This window comes from Scyliorhinus canicula, chromosome 9 (assembly GCF_902713615.1).
Source record: "Scyliorhinus canicula chromosome 9, sScyCan1.1, whole genome shotgun sequence".
Lineage (NCBI taxonomy): Eukaryota > Metazoa > Chordata > Chondrichthyes > Carcharhiniformes > Scyliorhinidae > Scyliorhinus > Scyliorhinus canicula.
In genome coordinates this window covers 86,274,778-86,297,872 of record NC_052154.1, presented here as the reverse complement: position 1 = coordinate 86,297,872, position 23,095 = coordinate 86,274,778, and the positions used below count along the sequence as shown (strand labels likewise).

Below are 23,095 nucleotides of genomic sequence, written 5' to 3'. Positions count from 1 at the left end.
TCCACGTACGCTCAATACTTCAATCGTAACATACTGCACAAGCCCGCTCCTCTCCCACCGGTACTACCCGCCATTTTATCCCTCCTACTCTACTCTACTCTACCCCCACCCCCTGCTGATGCTCACTCTCCCGCAAAGAAGTCAATAAATGGTTGCCACCTCCGGGCGAACCCCTGTACAGATCCCCTCAAGGCAAACTTCATTTTTTCCATACCCAGGAAACTCGACATGTCCGCAAGCCACAACTCAGTCTTCGGGGGTTTTGAGTCCCTCCATGCCAATAGTATTCGTCGCCGGGCGATCAGGGAAGCAAAGGCCAAAACATCGGCCTCTTTCTCCCCCTGGACTCCCGGGTCTTCCGAAACCCCAAAATTGCCACCCCTGGACCAATCACCGCCCTTGTTTTTAGCACCCGGGACATGATGCCCGCAAATCCCTCCCAGTACCCCCTAAGCTTAGGGCATGCCCAAAACATGTGAACGTGGTTCGCTGGTCCTCCCCGCGCATTTGTCCTCTATCCCAAAGAATTTGCTCATCCGAGCCACCGTCATGTGGGCCCGGTGAACGACCTTAAATTGAATCAGCCCGAGCCTGACACATGTCGCGGTCGAATTTACCCTACTCAGGGCCTCTGCCCACAGCCCGTCCTCCATTTCCCCGCCTAGCTCCTCCTCTCGTTTTTTTTTTCTTTTTTTTTATAAATTTAGATTAGCCAATTATTTTTTCGAATTAAGGGGCAATTTAGCGTGGCCAATCCACCTACTCTGCACATTTTTGGGTTGTGGGGGCGAAACCCACGCAGACACAGGGAGAATGTGCAAACTCCACATGGACAGTGACCCAGAGCTGGGATCGAACCTGGGACCTCAGCGCCGTGAGGCGGTTGTGCTAACCACTAGGCCACCGTGCTGCCCTCTCCTCCTCTCATTTAAGTTTCAGTTCCTCCGTCTGGGACCCTTCCTCCCTCATGAGCACCTTATAAATATCAGTGACTCTACCCTCCCCTTTTTCCCCCTCAGAGACTATTCTGTCTTGGATCCCCATTGGCGGGAGGCGTGGGAAAGATGGGACCAGTCTACGAACAAAGTCCCGCAACTGTAGGTGCCTAAAATAATTTCCTCTTACCAACCCAAATTTCTCCTCCAAGCTCCTCAAACTCGCAAAGCTCCCTTCCAGGAACATATCGCCCACCCTTCCACCCCCGCCCGCCGCCATACTCGAAACCCCCCCCATCCATACTCCCGGGGGCAAACCGATGGTTGTCGCAGATTGGCGCCCAATCCGACGCCCCCGTCTCCCCTACATGCTTCCTCCACTGGCCCCATATCCGCAGGGTCGCCATCACTACCGGATTGGTGGAGTACCTGGCCGGCGGCAGCGGTAGAGGAGCCGTGACCAGGGCTGCCAAGCTGGAGCCCCTGCACGAAGCCGCCTCCACCCGCTCCCAGATAGACCCCGTACCCACCATCCACTTCCTTATCATAGCGATGTTGGCCGCCCAGTAATAATTAATCAGACTCGGCAAAGCCAGCCCTCCCTCGCTGTGGTTCCTCTCCAGCATCGCCTTCTTCACCCGCGGGGATTTTCCCACCCAGACAAAGCTCATGATCATCCTGTTAACTCTTTTGAAGAAGAACTGTGGGACAAAGATCGGGAGGCACTGAAAAACAAACAGAAATCTAGGGAGGATTGTCTTCTTTACAGTCTGCACCCTCCCTGACAGCGACAGCGGGAGTGCATCCCAACTCCGAAACTCTCCTTTCATTTGCTCCACCACCCTGGCCAAATTTAACTTGCGTAGCCTGCCCCAGTCTCGTGCCACCTGGATTCCCAAATACCGGAAATTTTCCTCAACCAGCCTAAACGGTAGCCCTCTCAATCTGTTCTCCTGGTCCCTTGTCTGTACCACAAACATTTCACTCTTGGCCGTATTTAATTTGTATCCTGAAAACTGGCCGAACTTCCTCAACATTCCCAGTATAGTTCCCATCCCGGCCACTGGGTCCGACACGTACAGGAGCAGGTCATCTGCGTAAAGAGAGACCCTATGTTCTACCCCGCCCCTCACCAGCCCATCCATCCCTCTGCGGCTCTCAGCGCAATCGCCAGCGGCTCTATGGCCAGCGCAAACAGCAGCGGGGAGAGCGGGCAGCCCTGTCTGGTCCCTCGGTACAGCCTAAAGTACTCCGACACTTCTCTGTTAGACCTGACGCTGGCCATCGGGGCCTGATATAATAATTTGATCCGAACCCAAACCGTCCGAGCACCTCCCATAGATAGTCCCACTCCACCCGGTCAAAGGCCTTCTCGGCGTCCATCGCCACCACTACCTCCACCTCCCTGCCCGCCGGGGGCATCATTATCACATTAAGTAATCTTCTCAGGTTGGCCGCCAGCTGCCTACCTTTCACGAACCCAGTTTGGTCCTCCCCAATCACCTCCGGTACGCAGTCCTCCATTCTAACCGCCAGTACCTTTGCCAGGAGCTTGGCGTCAACATTAATCAGGGAGATTGGCCTGTAGGACCCGCACACCTCCGGGTCTTTACCCCGCTTCAATATCAGTGATATAGTGGCTTGCGACATTGTCGGCGGCAGGGTCCCTCTGTCCCTTGCCTCATTGAAAACCCTCGCCAAGACCGGGCCCACCAGCTCAGACAACTTCCTATAGAACTCTATTGGGTATCCATCCGGCCCCGGGGCTTTCCCCGACTGCATGGCCTTTAGGCCCCCCAATACCTCCCCCACTCTAATCGGGGCCCCCAACTCATCCACTCGCCCCCCACCTACTGTTGGGAATGTTAACCCGTCCAGAAACCTTTTCATCTCCTCCGGTTCTTCCGGCGGCTCCTAAGTATACAGCTTGCGATAGAAGTCCCGGAATACCTTATTCAATCCTGCCGGGTCCTCCACTTTGCGCCCCTCCCCATCCATCACTCTACCTATTTCCCTGGCCGCTTCCCTCCTCCTGAGTTGCTGCGCTAAACAGTCTGCTAGCCTTTTCCCCATGCTCGTACACCACGCCCCTCGCCGGTGGGCCTCACGGTAGCATGGTGGTTAGCATCAATGCTTCACAGCTCCAGGGTCCCAGGTTCGATTCCCGGCTGGGTCACTGTCTGTGTGGAGTCTGCACGTCCTCCCCGTGTGTGCGTGGGTTTCCTCCGGGTGCTCCGGTTTCCTCCCACAGTCCAAAGATGCGCGGGTTAGGTGGATTGGCCATGTTAAATTGCCCGTAGTGTAAGGTTAATGGGGGGATTGTTGGGTTACGGGTATACGGGTTACGTGGGTTTAAGTAGGGTGATCATTGCTTGGCACAACATCGAGGGCCGAAGGGCCTGTTCTGTGCTGTACTGTTCTATGTTCCTAAGCTGTTCCACGGCCCTACTCATGGATAGTGCCCCCAGTTCCGCCTGTAGTCTCTGCCTCTCCCTGAGTAAAACCTCCCCTGGGGACTCCGCATGCTCTTCATCTATCAGACCCATTTCCCTGACCAATCTATCCATCTCTGCCCTGTCTGCCTTGGCTCTGTGGGCCCCAATTGAAATCAGCTCCCCCTGCACTACTGCCTTTAGCTCCTCCCACAGGGTCGCCGCTGAGACCTCACCGCCACTTTTTTTTGCCAGCCTCTTTTCCTACCGTTCTGCCAGGAAGTCAAGGAAAGGCTGCCACCGCCTAAAAAAACCCTGTACTGATCCCCTCACAGGCAAATTTCACCCTCTCCAATTTAATGAATCCCCGCCATATCATTGATCAGGCCTCCACGCTTGGGGGCCTCGCATCCTTCCATTGAAGCAAAGATCCTCCACCGGGCTACTAGGGACGCAAAGCCAGGACACCGGCCTCTTTCGCCTCCTGCACTCCCGGCTCACTGCAACCCCAAAAATTACGAGTCCCCAGCCTGGCTTGACCCTGGATCCTACCACCCTCGACACCGTCCTTGCTACCCCCTTCCAAAATTCCCCCAGCGCTGGGCATGCCCAGAACATATGGGATTGGTTCGCTGGGCTCCCCGAGCACCTAGCACACCTGTCCTCGCCTCCGAAAAACCTACTCATCCTCGTCCCAGTCATGTGGGTCCGATGTAGCACCTTGAACTGTATGAGGCTAGGCCTCGCACAGGAAGAGGAGGAATTCACTCTTTCCAAGGCATCCGCCCACGTCGTCTCCTCAATCTCCTCACCGAGCTCCTCCTCCCATTTACCCTTCAGCTTCTCCACCGAGGCCTCATCCACCTCCTGCATGACGTGGTACACGTCCAAAATCCTCCCCTCTCCAACCCACACCCCCGAGAGCACCCTGTCCCGTACTGTACCGCCACTTAACCTCTCAACAACTCTGACTGAGGTTCTTGAGATGTGGTTGTCCAGGATTGTGATGACCCCCACAGACTTCCATGTGCTGCAATTGCTGCATGACCTACACTGTGATCATGACAGGTGGCGGCGGCACCTTTATTCACTGTCCCAAAGTCCGCAATGACCCAAAAAACGGATCCTGCCCTGGAATGCCCATCAGGCACTGCTGTCCGTCACATCCAGGTTGTGGAGCAGTGACCCATTGCTCTTTGGGTCTGGGATTAATGCCAGAACACATTGATAAACACCACTTTAGCTGGCTGGAACCTGGAAAACTGCAACATTTCTTGACAACATGACAGGATATTCAATTTCCTTTCACTTCCTACCCAGGACCCAAAATATGGAAAATCCCCAAATCTGAAGCACGCTTGGTCCCAGGTGAGCTGGACACAGTCTGGTATCTGTCATTTATTTAATTAATTTGTGCATATATTTAATCAATACCACTGATAGTTTTTAGCTTTTTAATTAATTACTTTACCTGGCTTCGGTTTGTGGGTAGTATGAATCAAAAATTGACCTTCAGCACATACCACGGTGAATATTGAACGTAAGTATAGCATGTGTACATTGAAATCTCACTTGCAATAAATTGCCAACCTTTCTACTTTTGGAGGACTCGTTCTGCCAAATACTTGCTCCCTGTCCTGGGAATGTTTGATGGGACAGTGCAGAAGGAGTTTTCTTCAGTATCTAACCTTGTGCTGTACCTGTCCTGGAAGTGTTTGATGGGGACAGTGTAGAGGGAGCTTTACTCTTTATCTATCCCTGTGCCGCACCTGTCCTGGGAGTGTTTGATGGGGACAGTGTAGGGGGAGCTTTCCTATGTATCTAACCCCGTGCTGTACCTGCCCTGGGAGTGTTTGGTGGGGACAATATAGACGGAGCTTTACTCTGTGTCTAACCCCATGCTGTACCTGTCCTGGAAGAGTTTGATGGGGACAGCGTAGAGGGAGCTTTACTCTGTATCTAACCCTGTGCTGCATGTTTTCTGGGAGTGTTTGATGGGGACAGTGGAGAGGGAGATTTACTCTGTATCTAACCCCATGCTGTACCTAGCCTGGAAGAGTTTGATGGGGACAGCGTAGACAGAGGGAGCTTTACTCTGTATCTAACCCCATGCTGCACCTTTTCTGGGAGTGTTTGATGGGGACAGTGCAGAGGGAGATTTACTCTATATAACCCTGTGCTGCACCTTTTCTGTGAGTATTTGATGGGGACAGTGCACGGGGAGGTTTACTCTGTATCTAACCCCGTGCTGCACCTTTGCTGTGAGTATTTGATGGGGACAGTGCACGGGGAGGTTTACTCTGTATCTAACCCCGTGCTGTACCTGTCCTGGGAATGTTTGATGGGGCCAATATAGACGGAGCTTTACTCTGTTTCTAACCTTGTGCTGTACCTTTTCTGGGAATGTTTAATGGGGACAGTGTAGAGGGAGCTTTACTTTGTATCTGACCCTGTGCTGAACCTTTCTTGGAATGTTTGATGGGGACAGTGTAGAATGAGCTTTACTCTGTATCCAACCCCGTGCTGTACCATTTCTGGGACTGTTTGAAGGGGACAGCGTAGCGGGAGCTTTACTCTGTATCTAACCCTGTGCTGTACCTGTCCTGGGAGTCTTTGATGGGGACAGTTTAGAGGGAGATTTCCTGTGTATCTAACCCCATGCTGTACCTGTCCTGGGAGTGTATGATGGGAACAGTGGAGAGGGAAATTTACTCTGCATCTATCCCTGTGCTTAATGGGCAGCACGATAGCACAGTGGTTAGCACTGTGGCTTCACAGCGCCAGTGTCCCAGGTTCAATTCCCCGCTGGGTCACTGTCTATGCGGTGTCTGCACGTTCTCCCCGTGTGTGCTTGTTCTCCCCGTGTGTGCATGGGTTTCCTCCGGATGCTCCGGTTTCCTCCCACAGTCCAAAGACGTGCAAGTTAGATGGATTGGACATGCTAAAATGCCCTTAGTGTCCAAAAAGGTAAGGAGGGGTTATTGGGTTATGGGGATAGGGTGCAAGTGAGGGCTTAAAGTGGGTCGGTACGAACTCGATGGGCCGAATGGCCTCCTTCTGCACTGCGCTGTTTGTTCTATGTACCTGTCCTGGGAGTGTTTGATGGACTGTGTGGAGGGAGCGTTACTCCGTATCTAACAATGGGCTGTACCTGTGCTGGGTGTGTTTGATGCGAACAGTGTACAGGTGGCTTTACTTTGTATCTAACTCCATGCTGTACCTGTCCTGGGAATGGTTGATGGGGACAGTGTGGAGGGAGATTTAATCTGCATCTAACCCCGTACTGTACCTGTCCTGGGTGTGTTTGATATCCCACAGTATTATAAATGAGCCTGAACTCACTGTTGTATTTTTTTCTTCTTGCAGATGGAGGGAAGTTGGCATGAGTGATTGAATGCTGTGTTGACAATGTTGTAACCAAACCTGCCACTGGGAGCTGCACTTATGACACTGAAAATGCTGAAGCACTCCACCGGAGCCATCTGTGAGTGGATTTGGTTTAATTCCCATTGGCGAGTGGTTGTGGTTTGAAGCCTGAATCAGCTTTGGTGATAGTTAGGAACCAGCATCAGTGTTTCGGCCTCTTTTGAAATCCCTCCCTATCGCTATAGTCTCCATTAGCCCTGCAATCCTCCAAGGTTTCTGGCTCTGCTAATTCTGCCCTCCTGAACATACACAAATTTAATTTTTCTGCTATTGACATCCTTGCCTTCTGGTGCCTGGGCCTGATCTGAATTCGCTCACTGAACCCTTGGTCTCCCTTGCAGAGAATTCCGCCCAGGGGATTTTCACAGTAACTTCATTGTAGTGTTCATGTGAGCCTGCTTGTGACAATAAAGATTATTATATAAAATAAGGAGAAACCATTTTCAGTGGCAGTAACAGCGGGCATAGATTTAACCAAAGAAGCAGAGATGGCAGTGAATTGGTGTGATCAGGAATGCACTGCCTGAAAGCACAGTGGAAGTAGTTTCAATAATGTAGCTTCAAAAGACCAAAGATGTGCTGGTTAAGTGGATTGGCCATGCTAAATTGCCCCGTATTATCCAAAAGGTTAGTGGGATAGGGTGGGGGCGTGGGCCTAGATTGGGTGCTCTTTCAGAGGGTCAGTACAAACGTGATGGGCCAAATGGCCTCCTTCCACAGTGTAGTGATTCTATGATCTTATGAAAAGAGAATTGGAGAAATACGTGAAGAGCTGATGTCACAGGGCTGTGGCAAATTTGGAGGGGAGTGCAACTCATCAGATTCAGCACAGACACAATGGGCCAAGTGGCCTCCTTCTGTGCTGAGTCATTCCATGAATCTGACAGCCAGTTTGCAAACATGAGGCCCGATTAACAGCGATGTGATAATGATCAATCAAAGTACTCTTTTGATGTGTTGTCACAGCGGAATCTTTCATGTCAACCTGAGAAGACAGGCGAGGACTTGGTAGAACGTCGCAGCTGAAAGACAGCATCTCAGGCAACCCCCCTCCCCGGTACTGCACTGGGGTGCCAGCCTAGACCATGTGCTCAAATCCCTAGAGTGGGACTTGATTCCAGGCCCTCCTGACTGTAAAAACAGTGGACTACAGTCACGAGTCATAGCTCATGGAGAAAGTGAGGGGAGTGGTCTACTTTCAGCTCAGAATTAATGGCCTGCCATCCCCTCATAGTGCAGAAGGGGGCCATTCAGCCCATCGAATTTGCACCATGCCACTTAAGTCCTCACTTCCACCCTATCCTCGTAACCCAATAATCCCTCCTAACCTTTTTTTGGACACTAAGGGCAATTTAGCATGGCCAATCCACCTAACCTGCACGTCTTTGGATGTGGGAGGAAACCGGAGCACCCGGAGGAAACCCACGCAAACACTGGGACAACGTGCATATTCCGCACAGACAGTGACCCAGCCGGGAATCGAACATGGGACCCTGGCGCTGTGAAGCCACAGTGCTAACCACTTGTGCTGCCTGATCCTTCTGACCTATTGGGTTTTAAGCAGGAGGTGTCAGAAAAGTTACCACAGGGATAACTGGCTTGTGGCGGCCAGGCGTTCATAGCGACGTCGCTTTTGGATCCTTCGATGTCAGCTTTTCCTCTCATTGTGAAGCAGAACTCACCAAGCGTTGGGTTGTTCACCCACTAATAGGGAACGTGAGCTGGGTTTAGACCACCGTGAGACAGGTTAGTTTTACCCTCTTGACAAGGGATCACATGTAGCATGGAAAGTGTGCTAATCTGTTTACAGTACGGCCCCATTTTAAGATGTGTGAAGTGTAGAGCCTCTCAGTGCAGCTCAGTCTCGTTCACATTGCAGATCTCGCACATGGAAGTGTAACGTGGGCAGACGTGTCTTGGAGACTGCATGGAGAGGGTGTGGAAGAATGGTGGGAGGTGCTGGAGTGGAGAAAGTGCAAATGAGTGGGCAGATGGAGGTGTAATACGTGGTGGAGGCAGAGACCCTCATAGCATTTAAAAGAAGTATTGAAATGAGAGCACTTGCAATGCAAGGCTATGGGCCAAGTGCTGGAAAATTATTAGAATAGCTGGTCGTTTTTGACTGGTGCAGACGCGATGACCCAAAGGGCCTTTTTGTGCTGTAGACCCCTATGACTCTAGTGTCATTGGATTAGTAGTCCAGAGGCCGAAGCTAACTCCAAGGCTACACTAATTCGAATCCCACCATGGCAGCTGGTGGAACTTGAAAGCAATCAATCAATTAATGAATTCAATTGATTAACTTAAAATCTGGAAAATGAAGCTATTCTCTGTGAAACTATCATTGATTCATGATTCACTAGTGCCCTTTAGGGAACGACTTCTGCCATCCTTACCCAGTCTTGCCTACATGTGACTGCGGACTCCAATGTGGTTGACTCAAGTGTCCTCTGAAGCAAACTACTCCTTTAACTGCAGTTAGAGATAGGCAACAACTGTGGCCTTGCCAGTGACGTCCACATCCCTTCAAAGGAAAAAACCCACCTTCATCCCCATATGCAGAAATACACTTCCTGCGAGGACATCACGAGGAATAGAAGCCCGAGAATCACAGGAGGAGGCCATTCAGCCTATTATTTGTGTGGGATTGCTGAGAGAACTATCAATAAGTTCCAATCCCTTGCTCTACCCCCTTAGTCTTGCAGTTTTCTTCATTTCAAGTATTTATCCAAGTTCCTTTTTGCAATTTTACTTGTGAATTTGCTTCCACCACCCAATGGGTAATGCAGTCCAGATCAGAAATAAATTCTTGTGTCGCCTCCTTTTTATGTTGCCAATTCCCTTCAGTCTGTCTATCCATTGGTTGCTCATCCACCTGCCACTCCTCAATCTCTTCATGGATCTGGTCTTCCAGTCATCCACTGTAATTTCAGGGGCAGTCCATTGACCCCTCAAAGAAGATTGGGAGATCAGTGCGGAATCCCTGAGGGAGCAATGATAGACCAGGAGAGCCCCCCAAGCACAACATTGGAGTCATTTGGGAGCCTTGAGCAGTTCCAGGGCCTGAGGGCTTTAGGTGAAAGATTTGACTGGGATTAGTGTCCTTGCCAATTGTTGGAAGACAGGCAGCCACAAAATGTAAAAACAAAAGAACATCCAGTGCTGGTAAATTGACTGTCCCAGCATAGGTTGGGTGGCATAATAATAACAATAATCTTTATTGTCACAAGTAGGCTTACATTAACACTGCACTGACGTTACTGTGAAAGCCGCTAGTCGCCACATTCCGGCACCTGTTTGGTACACAGAGGGAGAATTCAGAATGTCCAAATTACCTAACAGCACGTCTTTCAGGACTTATGGGAGGAGACCGAAGCCCCCGGAGGAAACCCACGCAGACTCCTGGAGAACGTGCAGACTCCACACAGTGATATAAGCCAGAAATCGAACCAGGGACCCTGGCGCTGTGATGCAACAGTGCTACCCACTGTGCTACCGTGCTTCCCCATAGGGCTTGGACTTGTGTTAGCATGGCTCTGAGGTTTCTCAGACGGACTGGGGTGCCCTGAAGTCACCGTGCAGCCTTGGTTGCCAGCAGGATAAGCAAGTGGTATGGCAAAAGCCTGTGAGGGAGTTAGTTGCAGGATAAATATTGGCCACTGCATGGGGTGGAACTCCCCTGCTTCTCTCTGAAATGGAGCAATGGCAACTTTTACATCCATTTCAGACAGGGCCTCGGTTTAATGTCTCATCTGAAAGACAGTACCTCTGACAGTTCAGTGTTCCCTCAGTACTGCACTGGAGAGTTGGCCTGGATTACGTGCTCAAGTCTCTGAAACGGGGCTTGAACCCATGACTTTCTGACGCAGTGGTGCTACAAATGAAACAATTGTCACCCGCCAGCACCTCAGGACAGACATTTATAGGGCTTGCTGGATGACACAGGACTGTCACTGGGTGGCAAGATCTTTAGAGATAGAGGACTCAGTGGATGGGACCCACTAATGTGCACACAAGACTCTCATCAGGCCTGTGGCCTACATGATACAAAGATGGCCTGGAGTCTCCAGGAATTTAAGAGCCATCTCCAGGACGCTACTGTGTGCAACCCTGTAGAAAAATCACGAGAGCATTAAGAACTATTCTTTTTGACATTTTCTTTGAGCATTTCTCTTTACCAGATTAAAAAATATTGACAATGGCGCAGGGGGTGGGTAGGTGGGGGGGGGGGGGGGGGGGGGGGGGAAAGGGGAGGGGGGATTGTTGTTGGGGGGGGGGGAAAGAGAGAGAGAGGAGAGGAAACGGTTTGGCTGGCAGTCAATCATCATCCATTTGGATAATGAGGCTTTTGTTTTATTTTTCTTTTGCTTTCCAATTGACGTAGTAAGATAGTACGGCACAAGGATGGATGTGTTGGCTGACTAATGACTGGAGCGTGGGGGCAAGTCATGTGATGAAACCTCCAGGAATACATTTAGCCACAGTTGGCAACCCTGTTCCATGGACTTCCTTCTAATTGCTGTCCAGGTGATGTCTGATCGCAGGAAGCAAGTCAGTGTCAAATAACCCAGGAGGAATTCCGTGTTTTTAATGCGAGTGTAATCCATGATGCCAGCACCATTTGAAGGCCCCTTAGGACCCAGAATAGTTATGGCAGAGAAAGATGCCATTTGGCCCCTCCTCAATGTGCTGGCCCTCTAAATGTGCGATCCGAGCAGATGAATATCCCAGAGAAACGCCTGCAGCTGAATACAAACATGGGCCTCAACCAGAATCAAGCAAGGATTCAGATATTGGACTCTTCCTTATCTGCATAAGGAATGCGTTCCAAATAATTAACATCTGCACATCATCTTGCTGCGTAGATTTGCATGCTACAGGAGAATGAACCTTGACCCACATATTAACAAAACTGAGGAAGTTGGGATCTAATTGCAAATCAGCTGGGCTGACTGCGCTTTGAGTATTACACTCAGTTCTGGTCATGGAGGTATCGAGAGAGACATTTGAACGTTGGAGGCAGGGTAGAGTGTTAGGTGGCCACAAAGGACACGGGGATCATCAATAGATCTCCCTTGGGGATTCATGGAATATGAATTCCCCTATTAAGTGGACGGCAGCTTGCCCAATAGGAAATGCATGGTGGGAGCTTAAACCCCACTGTTCCAAACCGGGCCAACACCCCTGTAGATTCCAGTCGTGTTAAGCACACTGAGATAACACTGAGATAACTGCAACTGGATGCAGCTATGACTGAAATAGACTCCAGACCTTGAAGTTAGTTCAATTTGATTTATTGAACCTGTCACACAGTTAGCACAGTTCTCTGTGAGTTCGACTCTCTGCTAACCTAAGTCTGACTGAACCAAACTAACTCTTAGCCACGTGCTGTATGCTTTACGTGATATACCGGACTCAGTCTGTAGATGTCCCTAGTGGAAAGAGGCGGAGTGTGAGTGTCTCGTGCCTTTTATAGTGGGAAACCACCCCCAGGTGTTCTGCCTGCTGATTGGTTATGTCCTGTTCTCTGTGTTCATTAGCTGCCTGTCTGTATCTCATTATGTGCGTGTCTGCATATCATGACAATTCCCAGGCTTGGACGCATGTGTTGTAAGCCGTAGCTGCAGCCTTTTTTGTTACTGCAATAAGGGGTTTGTTATTGGAGGATTGGCCTCGGCGAAGTTAATTACACCGGAGACAAGGGGTAAAAACACGTTTTTCCGAGCAACCTTCAGAGTCGAAAACAGGCTGATAATCTGCTAAGAAACAAAATGCCTCCCTTCGGTAAACTCTAACCCTATGGCATTAATAGAGAAGACTGGACTCAATACGCGGAGGGCATGATTCCCAGCTAATAACATTGCAGGAGATGAGAAGCAACAAGTTATTCTGCTGACAGGATGTGGGGCCTCCGACATTCAGCATAACAGTCTGTCCCACCCAGATGCCGCTGACTTAATCTTTTGACGAGCTAATAGACCTAGTGCGAAATAACTATGCCCTCTATCATCCTCCAGAGATACCGCTTTAACACGGCAGGGAAAACCACTGGGGAACCTGTCACTGAATTTTTAACCTGATTTTGGAAACTGGCAGTGTGCTCTATTGGTTAAGCCTGGGTGTGAACTCTGATCAAAGCAACAGGAGGCTGTCCTTAATTGTCCAGTCCTTGGAAAATCCATGTCAGGGAGCTACTTTGGTCATAGTGCAGGGTTGGGACCCACATTTAATCCTGGCATCAGTGTCCTGATCCTATCCTTGCGCTCTCGCCTCTTGTTAACGTCCCTGTACACAGGCCACCAGTGCCACATCTGTGAACCTGGGAACCTCCTCCCTTTCCTGCTGCTCCATTTGGGATACTTCTTCTCGCGGCCAATTCCTGCAAAAACATTAGCAGCAGCTTCCTTCGAATCCGTGTAGCTCCCCTTTAAGAGAGACAGTTTGCCTTAACTGGATGCTAGTCAGAACACATGCTAGCCATGCACGCCTTTGGGTTCCCTGCTGGGAGAATGGTATTCAGCCAGCAGTGCTGGTCACGTTTGGCTGAATGCTACAAACATTAAAATGAGGAGTCAGCATGCAGTTGGCCTGGTGTGGGCTAATTGCAAAGCATGATCCCCCTCCCCTGAAAACGAGAACAATCCGATTTTTAGCCCTTTCCAATTCAGCAATTATTTGGCAATAGTATTGAAGCTCCCAACTAAGTAACTCAGAAAAAACTGGAAGTTTCTCAATCCGATCAATGCCTGGCTGCCATCAGAATGAGGGATAACATTCAATTAGGGTTTCAAAAAAAACCAAACACATATGATCTGTGCTGCAGCTTTGGGAGTCCCGCATCGAGACTGCGAAGAGGAAAACTCGAAATTCAGTGCGAGCCTTTGGGGTCAGGCTGGGATCTCCCAGACTATCTGGAACGTCCATTCCAGTGATGCAGATTTGCTTTCTGATGGTAACCATCACGTTGTGCCTTTTTAATTGCTGAGGGAACCCAGTGAGTTTCAGCACAGTCATTGGGAAAGGTAACCACAGCAACAAACATTGAGGACATTTTAGAATTAAAGCTGTGTTTAAAAACCAAATGGAGGATGTCGCTGGAGAGTTTCCAGAAAGCAGCAGGATATCCAAAACTAGGTTGCAGTCACTGAAAGTAAGTGCCACATTGTCAATCTGCAGACGTGGAGGAAAGCAGTATTGCCTGCGAATGTGTGTGTGTGAGAGAGAAAGAGAAAGCGAGAGAGAGAGAGAGATGGACTCATTTTCAAATAAAAGTGCTGCCAGCAAAAATAATGAGCCTTGGCTTTTTCAGCTAAGTGGTCCAATATTAACTTTAAAAAGAGAACTTGATAAGTATTTGGAGGAATGTTTGCAGGGCTCCAGGGAAGGAGCTGGAGAAAGGAACTACTTGGTTAGCTCTTTCAAAGACATGATGAAGCGAATGGCCTCCCGTGGTTGATTCCACCGTTTTTCAAGACTTGATTCCCTCCTTCGTTTGCTCCTCACTTTTTCCAAAAGTAGTTTGTTTCTTCATGTGTGATCATGCACAAAGCTTGAGAGAGAACTAACTAATCTCGGATACTCCAGCTTTGTCTGAGAGATTTTGTGGAGAGTCATGTAAAGTGTTGACTGGGATAGATTAAGAGGGGTTCAGACTTATGAAAGGGAATGCAGGACAGATGTATGGAATGTTTCTCTGGAGAGAGCGATGATCAGCTTGAACAAACTGCTCGGAAGGTTCGTTGATGCCAGTCACTAACCCAAGAAGCAGAAGGTGATAGGGCTGATATCGTGAAAGGGTAAAGATCAAAAGGACTGATGGGCTCCTTTTGTTAGCCCATTCTGAAACATTCAGTTTTCTTGGCTAGGATGTTTAAAAGGATCAGAATCTGGATTAGATGCAGGCAGATGTAGAATTGTACCAGTTCACTGCTACAATTGCCACCTTGAGCCATTTTCAATTAGGGTGACTCGGGATCAGGTTGACTGCCAGATGCTTTCCAATTAAGGGTGATTATTTTCAATTAATGAACCGATTAAGGCCCCTATTCCAGCACTGACTGAAATTTCCAGTTGGCAATGCGGGAAGCCCACCATCAGTATAGAGTCAATGCCAGTGTGGTGGGCACAGGGTAGGGGATGGGTGGGGACAAAAATGTATCACCTAAGGGACCCTGCTCCACATGCTCCCTACCCCAGGACACATAGCAAGGCCACAGCTCTGGCGGCTGGCTGCTCATGGAGGGTTTACCCTTTTGGCCAGGCATTTGTAACTTGCCTTTGCTTCTCCCTCACAGCTTCCCTTAAGTTCATATTGGCAGCTTCCCCATAACCGGTAGGATCTCCAATCACTGAATGCTGGAGGGCATCCCATTGGCATGTTGGGAGCACACCCTTATTGGAAGGGGTGTTTGCAGGAAGCCCCATCGCCGATGTCAAAAAGGAAAATTCAATAATTCCCTGCAGCTGTGGAAATCGGACTTCTAGCATTTTAATCCTTTTGTGAGTTTGGGCTCTCAGGCCTGTGTGCATGATTGACATAATTATGTGGCTATAATGTATTTTTCCTGTTATCTCTTTTGTCGATACTTCTATGTTCATTTGTGTGCAGGGCTTATACTTTCACGGTTTGTTTGATTGGCACATAAATATAGTTGTATGAACAGCAGTTTTAAAAAATGAATTATAAATGGGTCTACTGCTTCTAAGTCATTTCACAGATGCCATTGTTACTATCATAGAATCATCGAATTTAAAGTGCAGAAGGAGGCCATTTGGCCCATCGAGTCTGCACCAGCCCTTGGAAAGTGCACCCCACCCAATCCCACACCTCCACCTTATCCCCGTAACCAACTTCACCTTTTTGGACACTCAGGGCAATTTATCATGGCCAATCCACCTAGCCCGCACATCTTTGGACTGTGGGAGGAAACCGGAGCATCCGGATGAAACCCACGCAGTCACGGGGAGAACGTGCAGACTCCGCACAGACAGTGACCCAAGCCGGGAATAGAACCTAGGACTCTGGAACTGTGAAGCAACTGTGCTAACCACCGCGCGCTACCGTGCTGCCCAGGGTTCTCGAATCCAGGCTATGGTTGGCGACTCGGCCTGAGGGACCGTGAACCATGTGTCATGGAGCTACTGGCCTGACTCCACAAAAGGTGCAGGGGGCTAGGTGATGCCTACCCCTCAATGGAGCTGGCCAGGTTGGGAGTGCAGGATATAGGATTGCAATCTGCAACATTATTTTGCCCTGGTGAAATGGGGGTGGGGGGGAAGGGGTGGTAATGCCAGGAATTGGGATGGGAATCCTGGAATTTGAGCAGCTCCAGAGTCCATCAGGAAACAAAGGGATAAGGGATGTTCTGTCCGCTGGTTCCCATGGACTGGAAATAATTGCACTTCAAACTCAAAATGCCAGAGCTTCATTGATTGTGTATCTTTCGGCTGCTCGTGTGGCTGCTGGTCTGATATATTGTCGCTTGGCTCATGACTCCAGTGCAGCAGGAAAACCTGGAATGTACATTCTCATAGCAATTAGTTCCTCACTCTCTACACATCACATCAGGGGAGTGGAGTTAAGCCAGAAGGTCAGCCATGATTGTATTGAAAGGCAGAGCAGGTTTGAGGGGCTGAATGGTCTACTCCTATTTCTTCTACCTCTGATAGGGAGATAAAGATCTACTCTGATTCCACAAAGACCAAATGAGACTTTGCATTCCTTTGTTTAAACCGCTTTATTAATTGAGGCGTATGTGGGGGAACCCATACTCATTCAAGATGGAGCACGAGTAACCTAAAAAAAACTATAAAACCACCAGTTTAATACCGATAGTGATATTTTAAATGTTCACTAATTAGCAAGTTACGCAGTGGTGCTTTGCTATCTCAGTCCAGTTATGTCTACAAGACTAGATTACTTCATTACATTCTAAATGAGTAGGGGCAGCACGGTGGCACAGTGGTTAGCACTGCTGCATCACAACGCCAGGGACCCGGATTCAATTCTGGCCTTGGGTGACTGCCTGTGTGGAGTTTTCATGTTCTCCTCGTGTCTGCGTGGGTTTCCGCCAAGTGCTCCAGTTTCCTCCCACAGTCCAAAGATGTGCAGGTTAGGTGGATTGGCCATGACCAATGCATGGGGATATGGGAAGGGAGTGGGTTTACATAGTGTTCTTTCAGAGACTCGATGGATTGAATGGCCTCCTTCTGCACTGCAGGGATTCTATGGATTTGATGTGATTATACTATCCAATCACTGTTAATACTGCATTGTCCAATCACTGCTAAGGTACGTACGTACCCATTGTAGCATGTGACTACCTGTGCTTAGTCCTACCCACTCCTCTGTCCTTGCTACTCAGATTTATTAACTTAGCTTTCAGCTCACTGTCGACAAGTGTGGGCTTGGGACCCACACTGGGGTCTCAAAACCTGCAGTAAAATTGTTGGATCACACCTGGAATACTGTGACCAATTTTGGTCCCCTTATCTAAGAAAAGTTATACTGGCATTGGGTGCAGTGCAGAGAAGGTTGGCTAAGTTGATCCTGGGTAAGGAGGGATTTTCTTATGAAGAGAGGCTGAGCAAGTTGGGCCTGTACTCAGTGGAGTTTGGAAGAATCAGAGGCGACCTTATTGGGACATATAGGATTCCCAGGAGGCTTGGCAGAGTAGATGGTCAGAGGTTGTTTCCTCTTGTGGGAGAAGCTAGGACCTGAGGGCGTTGTTGTGTTATGCTGCTTCGGATAACACAGGCTGCTACTTGATGCAGTCTTAACTAAAGGATGCTCCAGACTCTGAAATGAGTTCAACGTGTTTATTGAACTATTAACACAGTTCTCAAATGAGTTCGACCCTCTGCTAATCTAACTGTAGTAACTCAGTCTAACTGTACCAGCTTGCTTTTAGCCACGTGCTGGGTGTGATGCTGCTGATCAACCCTGTCTAACTCTCCAGATGTCTGTCTGTGGAAAGAGGCAGGGTGTGAGTGCCTCATCCCTTTTATAGTGTTTATGTCATGCCCCCTTGTGGTGATGCCACCTCTGAGTGTCCTGACTGCCCATTGGTTGGGTCCTATTATGAGTGTTCATTGGTTGCATGTTTGCATATCATGACAGGCATAATCTCAGGGGTCCCCCATTTAAGACCGATTGAGGGGGAATTACTTCTCTGAGGGTGATGAATCTGTGGAATTCTTTACCGTAGAGGGCTGTGGAGGCTGGGTCATTAAGCAGGTTCAAGGTTGAGACAGATTTTTAATCAGTAAGGGAATCGAGGGTCATGGGGATAAGGTGGGAGTTATCATATCAGATCAATCGTGATCTCATTGAATGGCGCAGGAGGCTCGATGGGCCGAATGACCTAATTCAAGGCCTACGCTTCACGGTCGTAAAATCCAGGCCCTTGTTGATGAGAAGACAATGGTGAGGTGGTTGCTTGAACCGTTCACTGTGGTTACAGACTGCTGTGAGGATAGGTTAAGAGTAAAAAAGCTGTATCTAGCTGATCGTTCATCTAGATACAGTGGATGCCAAATGGCTCCTGCATTTCCCCACACAAACCACATACGTTCAATGTAATTCACTATATGTAAAGCATTGTGGAGCATTTATGAGCAATGCACTCAGGCATCTTATAAGTTCAAGCTGTTCCTTAATCAGCTGCCAATAGGCTGATGTTGCACACAGCAAGCATTCTCCTTCCACTCACTGTCGAAGGATACAGTGTTATGGATGGAGCACAGGTCCCAATGTTATATTACAGAACCCTGGTAGAATGTGACTTCCTTGAACCTAATTTATGAGCTGTACAGTCAGAATGTAATCTTAAAACAGATCCAGGAAAGAAACAGATTTCATCAAATTGTGTGGAGAGGATGCTTGTTTGGCTGTAGAAATATTACTCATGGGATATTTATTTAAAGGGACATTAATTCTGCCCATCACTCTGCTCTCAATGTCTGATGCTCCTGGGAGGCCAAATTTCTAAAAGCGACTCCATTGTCTGCATCGGGTGGGGTGGGTGGAAGGAGTCAATATCTCCTTCCTGTTGTGGGAGATGTAAATGCAAAGTTACCAACTCTGCTTGGAGTTATGCCTGGAGTTTGGCATCTATCCCAGCCTCCACTTCAACCCACCACCCTCACCCTATCTCCCGATTTGCCTCTCCAGTACATGGAGCCATTTCCAGTCCGCCCCATCCTCCCCTGTGGGGGTGGGGCATCCAAAATGCTGACTGCTGTTAAAACAGACTTTCCCTCATTGTCAGAAGTGGAGCTTGGGAGGTGAATCACTAAGTTTTGACAAACTCCTGCTGAAACCAAGAGGGTTGATAACCCGCCTCACAGGGTGAGTCCATTGCTTTCTGAACCCCTGAGTCACTGCATGCATGAATGCTATGCAGACCTGGTCCCAAGTACAGTGACCATCATCCACCCCAGAAATGGTAGGGGATTCCGTCCTCCCTGGAATTATCCTTGGCTGGTCCTCCCTTGGTCTCGTACTCTGGGTCCTGCCTCCTTCTTGTAACATTTGATGGGGGCAATCCTGGCATCCGTAGTAATACTGACAACTTTCCATTAAAACTTCAGTACCTAGTGATGAAGGTAACTAGGTGAGCTTTGGAAGTGGCAGGTTGAGATTCATAGAATCGCTACAGTGCAGCAGGAGGCCATTTGGCCCGACTCCTCTGCTCTATCCCTGTAACCCCATTGATCATGGTCCATCCACCTAACCTTCAGATCCCTGGACGCTAAAGGGCAATTGATCATGGCCAATCCATCTAATCTCCACATTTTTAGATTGGGGAGGAAATTGGAGCACCGCATGGAGTGGACAGATCAAGATCAAGGGAAGATCTGGCTAAGAGTTTTAGGAGAGCATTCTGAAGAGCAGGGGTTAGTGACAGAGGCCCTGGAATGAAATGAAAATTGCTTATTGTCACGAGTAGGCTTCAATGAAGTTACTGTGAAAAGCCCCATGAGGGATGTGATTGAAGGGTTGGACATGTGGATAGAGCTGATCAATGACGACAGCTAGCAAATTTTCATGGAAGGAATATGAGTGTCTTGGAGGTCAGGAAGATGGGATGGGTTTGGAGAAGAAAGGAAACCAAGGGAAGCACAAAACAAAGCACGGGGACAAGGGGAGGAGGGGAAGGCCATGCAGCCCCTCCCCAACAATAAAAACTAAAAGCCCAGCAGAAAAAAGCGGAGCACAATACGGGGTTCCCAGGGCAGATGGCAACACTAAGAGGGGGACTAAACTAACAACGTGGGAAGGGGAGGGGGGACCTCATGCAAAAACCATTGTAAATAAGACACAAACTTGTTAGTAAATACCAGTGATATACCTTCAATTCACCTAGAGGCAGAGAGAGCGAGTGAACATTAGGCTTTATTAATCATGAACTTGCCTAGCCAGAGTCGGCTGTACAGATGAATGCCGCCTATAGGCGGCAGGTCTATATATGGGCCCGGTGAGGGCGGAGCCAGAGGCGGAGCCCACCGGGGTTACAGTACAGTACCTGGAAGCAGCTCGTATCACCACTTCCAGGTCATATGTCATAAATTACAGCATCATACATGCATCAGGTGAATACATTCACCACAACCAGATGCACTTGAGCTGTTACTCTGCAAAAACTGGAAAACACCAATAGAAATATATTTTTTAAAAATGCTAGAGGGTATCAGGCTGCTGTTAGAGAAAGGAACACAGCACCACTCTTGAGGTCTTTCTGTAAGCTACTTTCAATAAAGATGGCGAAGGCAAGTACTTGGTCACAAATGTTACTACCGCAAGACAAAGCAGCTATATGTAGGCTGAACTTTGTGGCAACTCTTAATTGTAACAGCTCCAAATTCCTATATTTAGAAGTAAACTGAAACTATGGTTGTTGGAGTAGGAGGTTTGTAATGTGTATCTCCATAAATAAAAGCATTTAAAAGTGAAAAGAAGGGTTTGGAGAGGGAACCAGTGAGGCCGTTGAGGGCAGGGCAATTGCGTGCTTTCGGAGTGTGTTTGTGTGTGTGTGTACTGAGCAAAGGCAGCCCCTGAGGAGCGACAACCATCCTCCTTTCCTTCCCGGCCTTGACAACATGACTCGAAAAATTGGGCTTCCTGCTCCCACTCAGTTACCCATGCCAACCGTTTTATGATGTGGGCCGCGGATTATCGGGATCATTTGATAATGAGCCTAATTGACCCTAAATTATTTGTTTAAATATGGCGGGTGGGCTGCCGATACTATGGCATTGTGCTCAGATGGGAAGGAAAATGGTGGGATGGGTGCTCACCCTATTTTACCTGCCATTCCAACCCGCTCCCACCCACCCCTGCCAGAAACGCACTCGCTCAGAGCATGTCAAACTCAGCCCACACATCTACTGCCCCTGCCTCTGAAAGTTTTGTATTCCTCCATCACATTCTGTTGATTCCAGCAAGGTCAACAAAAGATCGATTCCTTGGAGGAAGATCCAAGTTTCCTTGTTTTTGTAAATTAAGCTTTCAATGTAAATTATTGTTCTAACTAATGCTTCTTTTCTGATGCAACCCAGGTATCAATAAGATAAATTGCAACCCTCCCCCAATAAGTTACATAAAGACTGACTGAATATTAACAACAGATGTCGGGCCTTGTTGCGAGCGAGGAGGTAGTGAGAGACCAAAATGGTTCAATGTAAATGAAGCCTTTCGATCTTGGTGATAACCACATTCAGGAGGCACTGTATTAATCTGGAAATGGTACACTTGGGTTCAGCTCCAGATCAAGGATTTGCCTTGTTTGTTGCAACTCTTTGTCATTGGAACTAAAAATAGTGAGGCAGAGCATTGTAACACATCGGTTTTGACCACATCTGGATGCCAATGCTGTCCACAGACAATTAAATCTCAACCTCTTGCTCGTTATCGTCCAGCAAGGCACTGTTTGGGAACTGACTAAATTCCATGACAAGAACTGCTGTGTGGAAGCAGAAATTCAGAGCACTGCCTCATCAACCAAGCAACTAAAAATATAACTTAAACATAATTTAGGTCTCTGTTTGTCCTGTTGGTTCAGCCCTGGAGCTGGGTCTACTTTCTCCTGTGGGGGGGTCACTGGATATAAGAGTTGGACTCCTCATGACTAGATTTGGAAAATATGTTATAATTCACAGAAATTAGAGGAGCTTCGAGGTTTGTTGCCATTTGAACTCTTGCGTGAGGAAAGCACCAGATTTTACAGTCAGTGGAAGGTTTGAAGCCTCAGTGATACAAAGGTTAAGAGAGTCGGGCCAGTGAGCCAACATGGAAAGAAGGCAGTAATAAAACAAGCATTCATATCGCCTTTCATGATCTCGGAACTTTACAGGCAGCGTACAGCCAGTGAAGTGCTTTATTTCTAAGTGTAGTCACTCTTGTATTGTAGGAACCACAGCAGGCAATTTGCGCACAGCAAGACCAAACAAGGAGCCATGCAATAATGACCAATGTAACATTTGTGTAATGTGCAAGTATGGTTGCAAGCACATGATTCTATTTATGGTAGAACAGTTATTTAGCACAACTTTCAACCACGCCCGCACCCCCTCATCACCTCCAACCCCCCCCCCCCTCCCCGGAAGGGACTCCGTCGACCGCCGCGGGTCCGCTCATGCGCGGGAGCGTCAGCGGCTGTTGACGTCATCCCCACGTATGCGCAGGGGGTGGTTCACCTTCGCGCTGGCCATCGCAGAGGCTGACACGGCCGGCGCATAGGAAGAGAGTGCCCCCACGGCACAGGCCCGCCGGCGGATCGGTGGGCCCCGATCATGGGCCAGGCTACCGTGGGGGAACTCCCTAGACCAGATCGCCCACTCCTCCCCCAGGACCGCGCCCGCACTGCCAGGTCTAGCCGGTACGGGACCTAGTCCAATTTACGCCGGCGGGACCTGCATAGAACGAGCGGGACTTCGGCCCATCGCGGGCCGGAGAATCGCCGGGGGTGGCTGCTACGAGCGGCTGCCGACCGGCGCAGCGCGATTCCCGCCCCTGCCGAATCGCTGGAGAATTCGGCAGTCGGCGGGGCGGTATTCACGACGCCCCCCCCCCCCTCCCCCCAACCCAGCGATTCTCTGACCCAGCGGGGGGGGTTGGAGAAGCCCACCCCTTGTCTTTTCTAACTGAAAGGAACAGCTGAATCCCTACCATGTACTGGATGAACTTGTAGGATCATAAGAATGTGCAGCATTGTAGGAGGCCATTCATTCCATCCTGGACACACTGGCTGACATGTAATCATCCACTCTGATCCCACTCCCAACTCCTGGTCATCGCCTCTC

General features: G+C 49.0%; 1 protein-coding gene across 3 annotated transcripts in view; it reads left to right on the top strand.

Annotated features, from left to right (window-relative positions):
• The window catches only part of il34 (interleukin 34), a 55,006-nt gene that overhangs the window by 9,535 nt on the left and 22,376 nt on the right, over nucleotides 1–23,095 (top strand). For all 3 annotated transcript variants that reach the window (XM_038807104.1, XM_038807103.1, XM_038807105.1), the window contains exon 2: nucleotides 6,734–6,851. In XM_038807104.1, coding sequence (XP_038663032.1) covers nucleotides 6,812–6,851 — 40 coding nt within the window. In that variant the 5' untranslated portion in view covers nucleotides 6,734–6,811. The remainder of the gene's footprint in view (nucleotides 1–6,733; nucleotides 6,852–23,095) is intronic.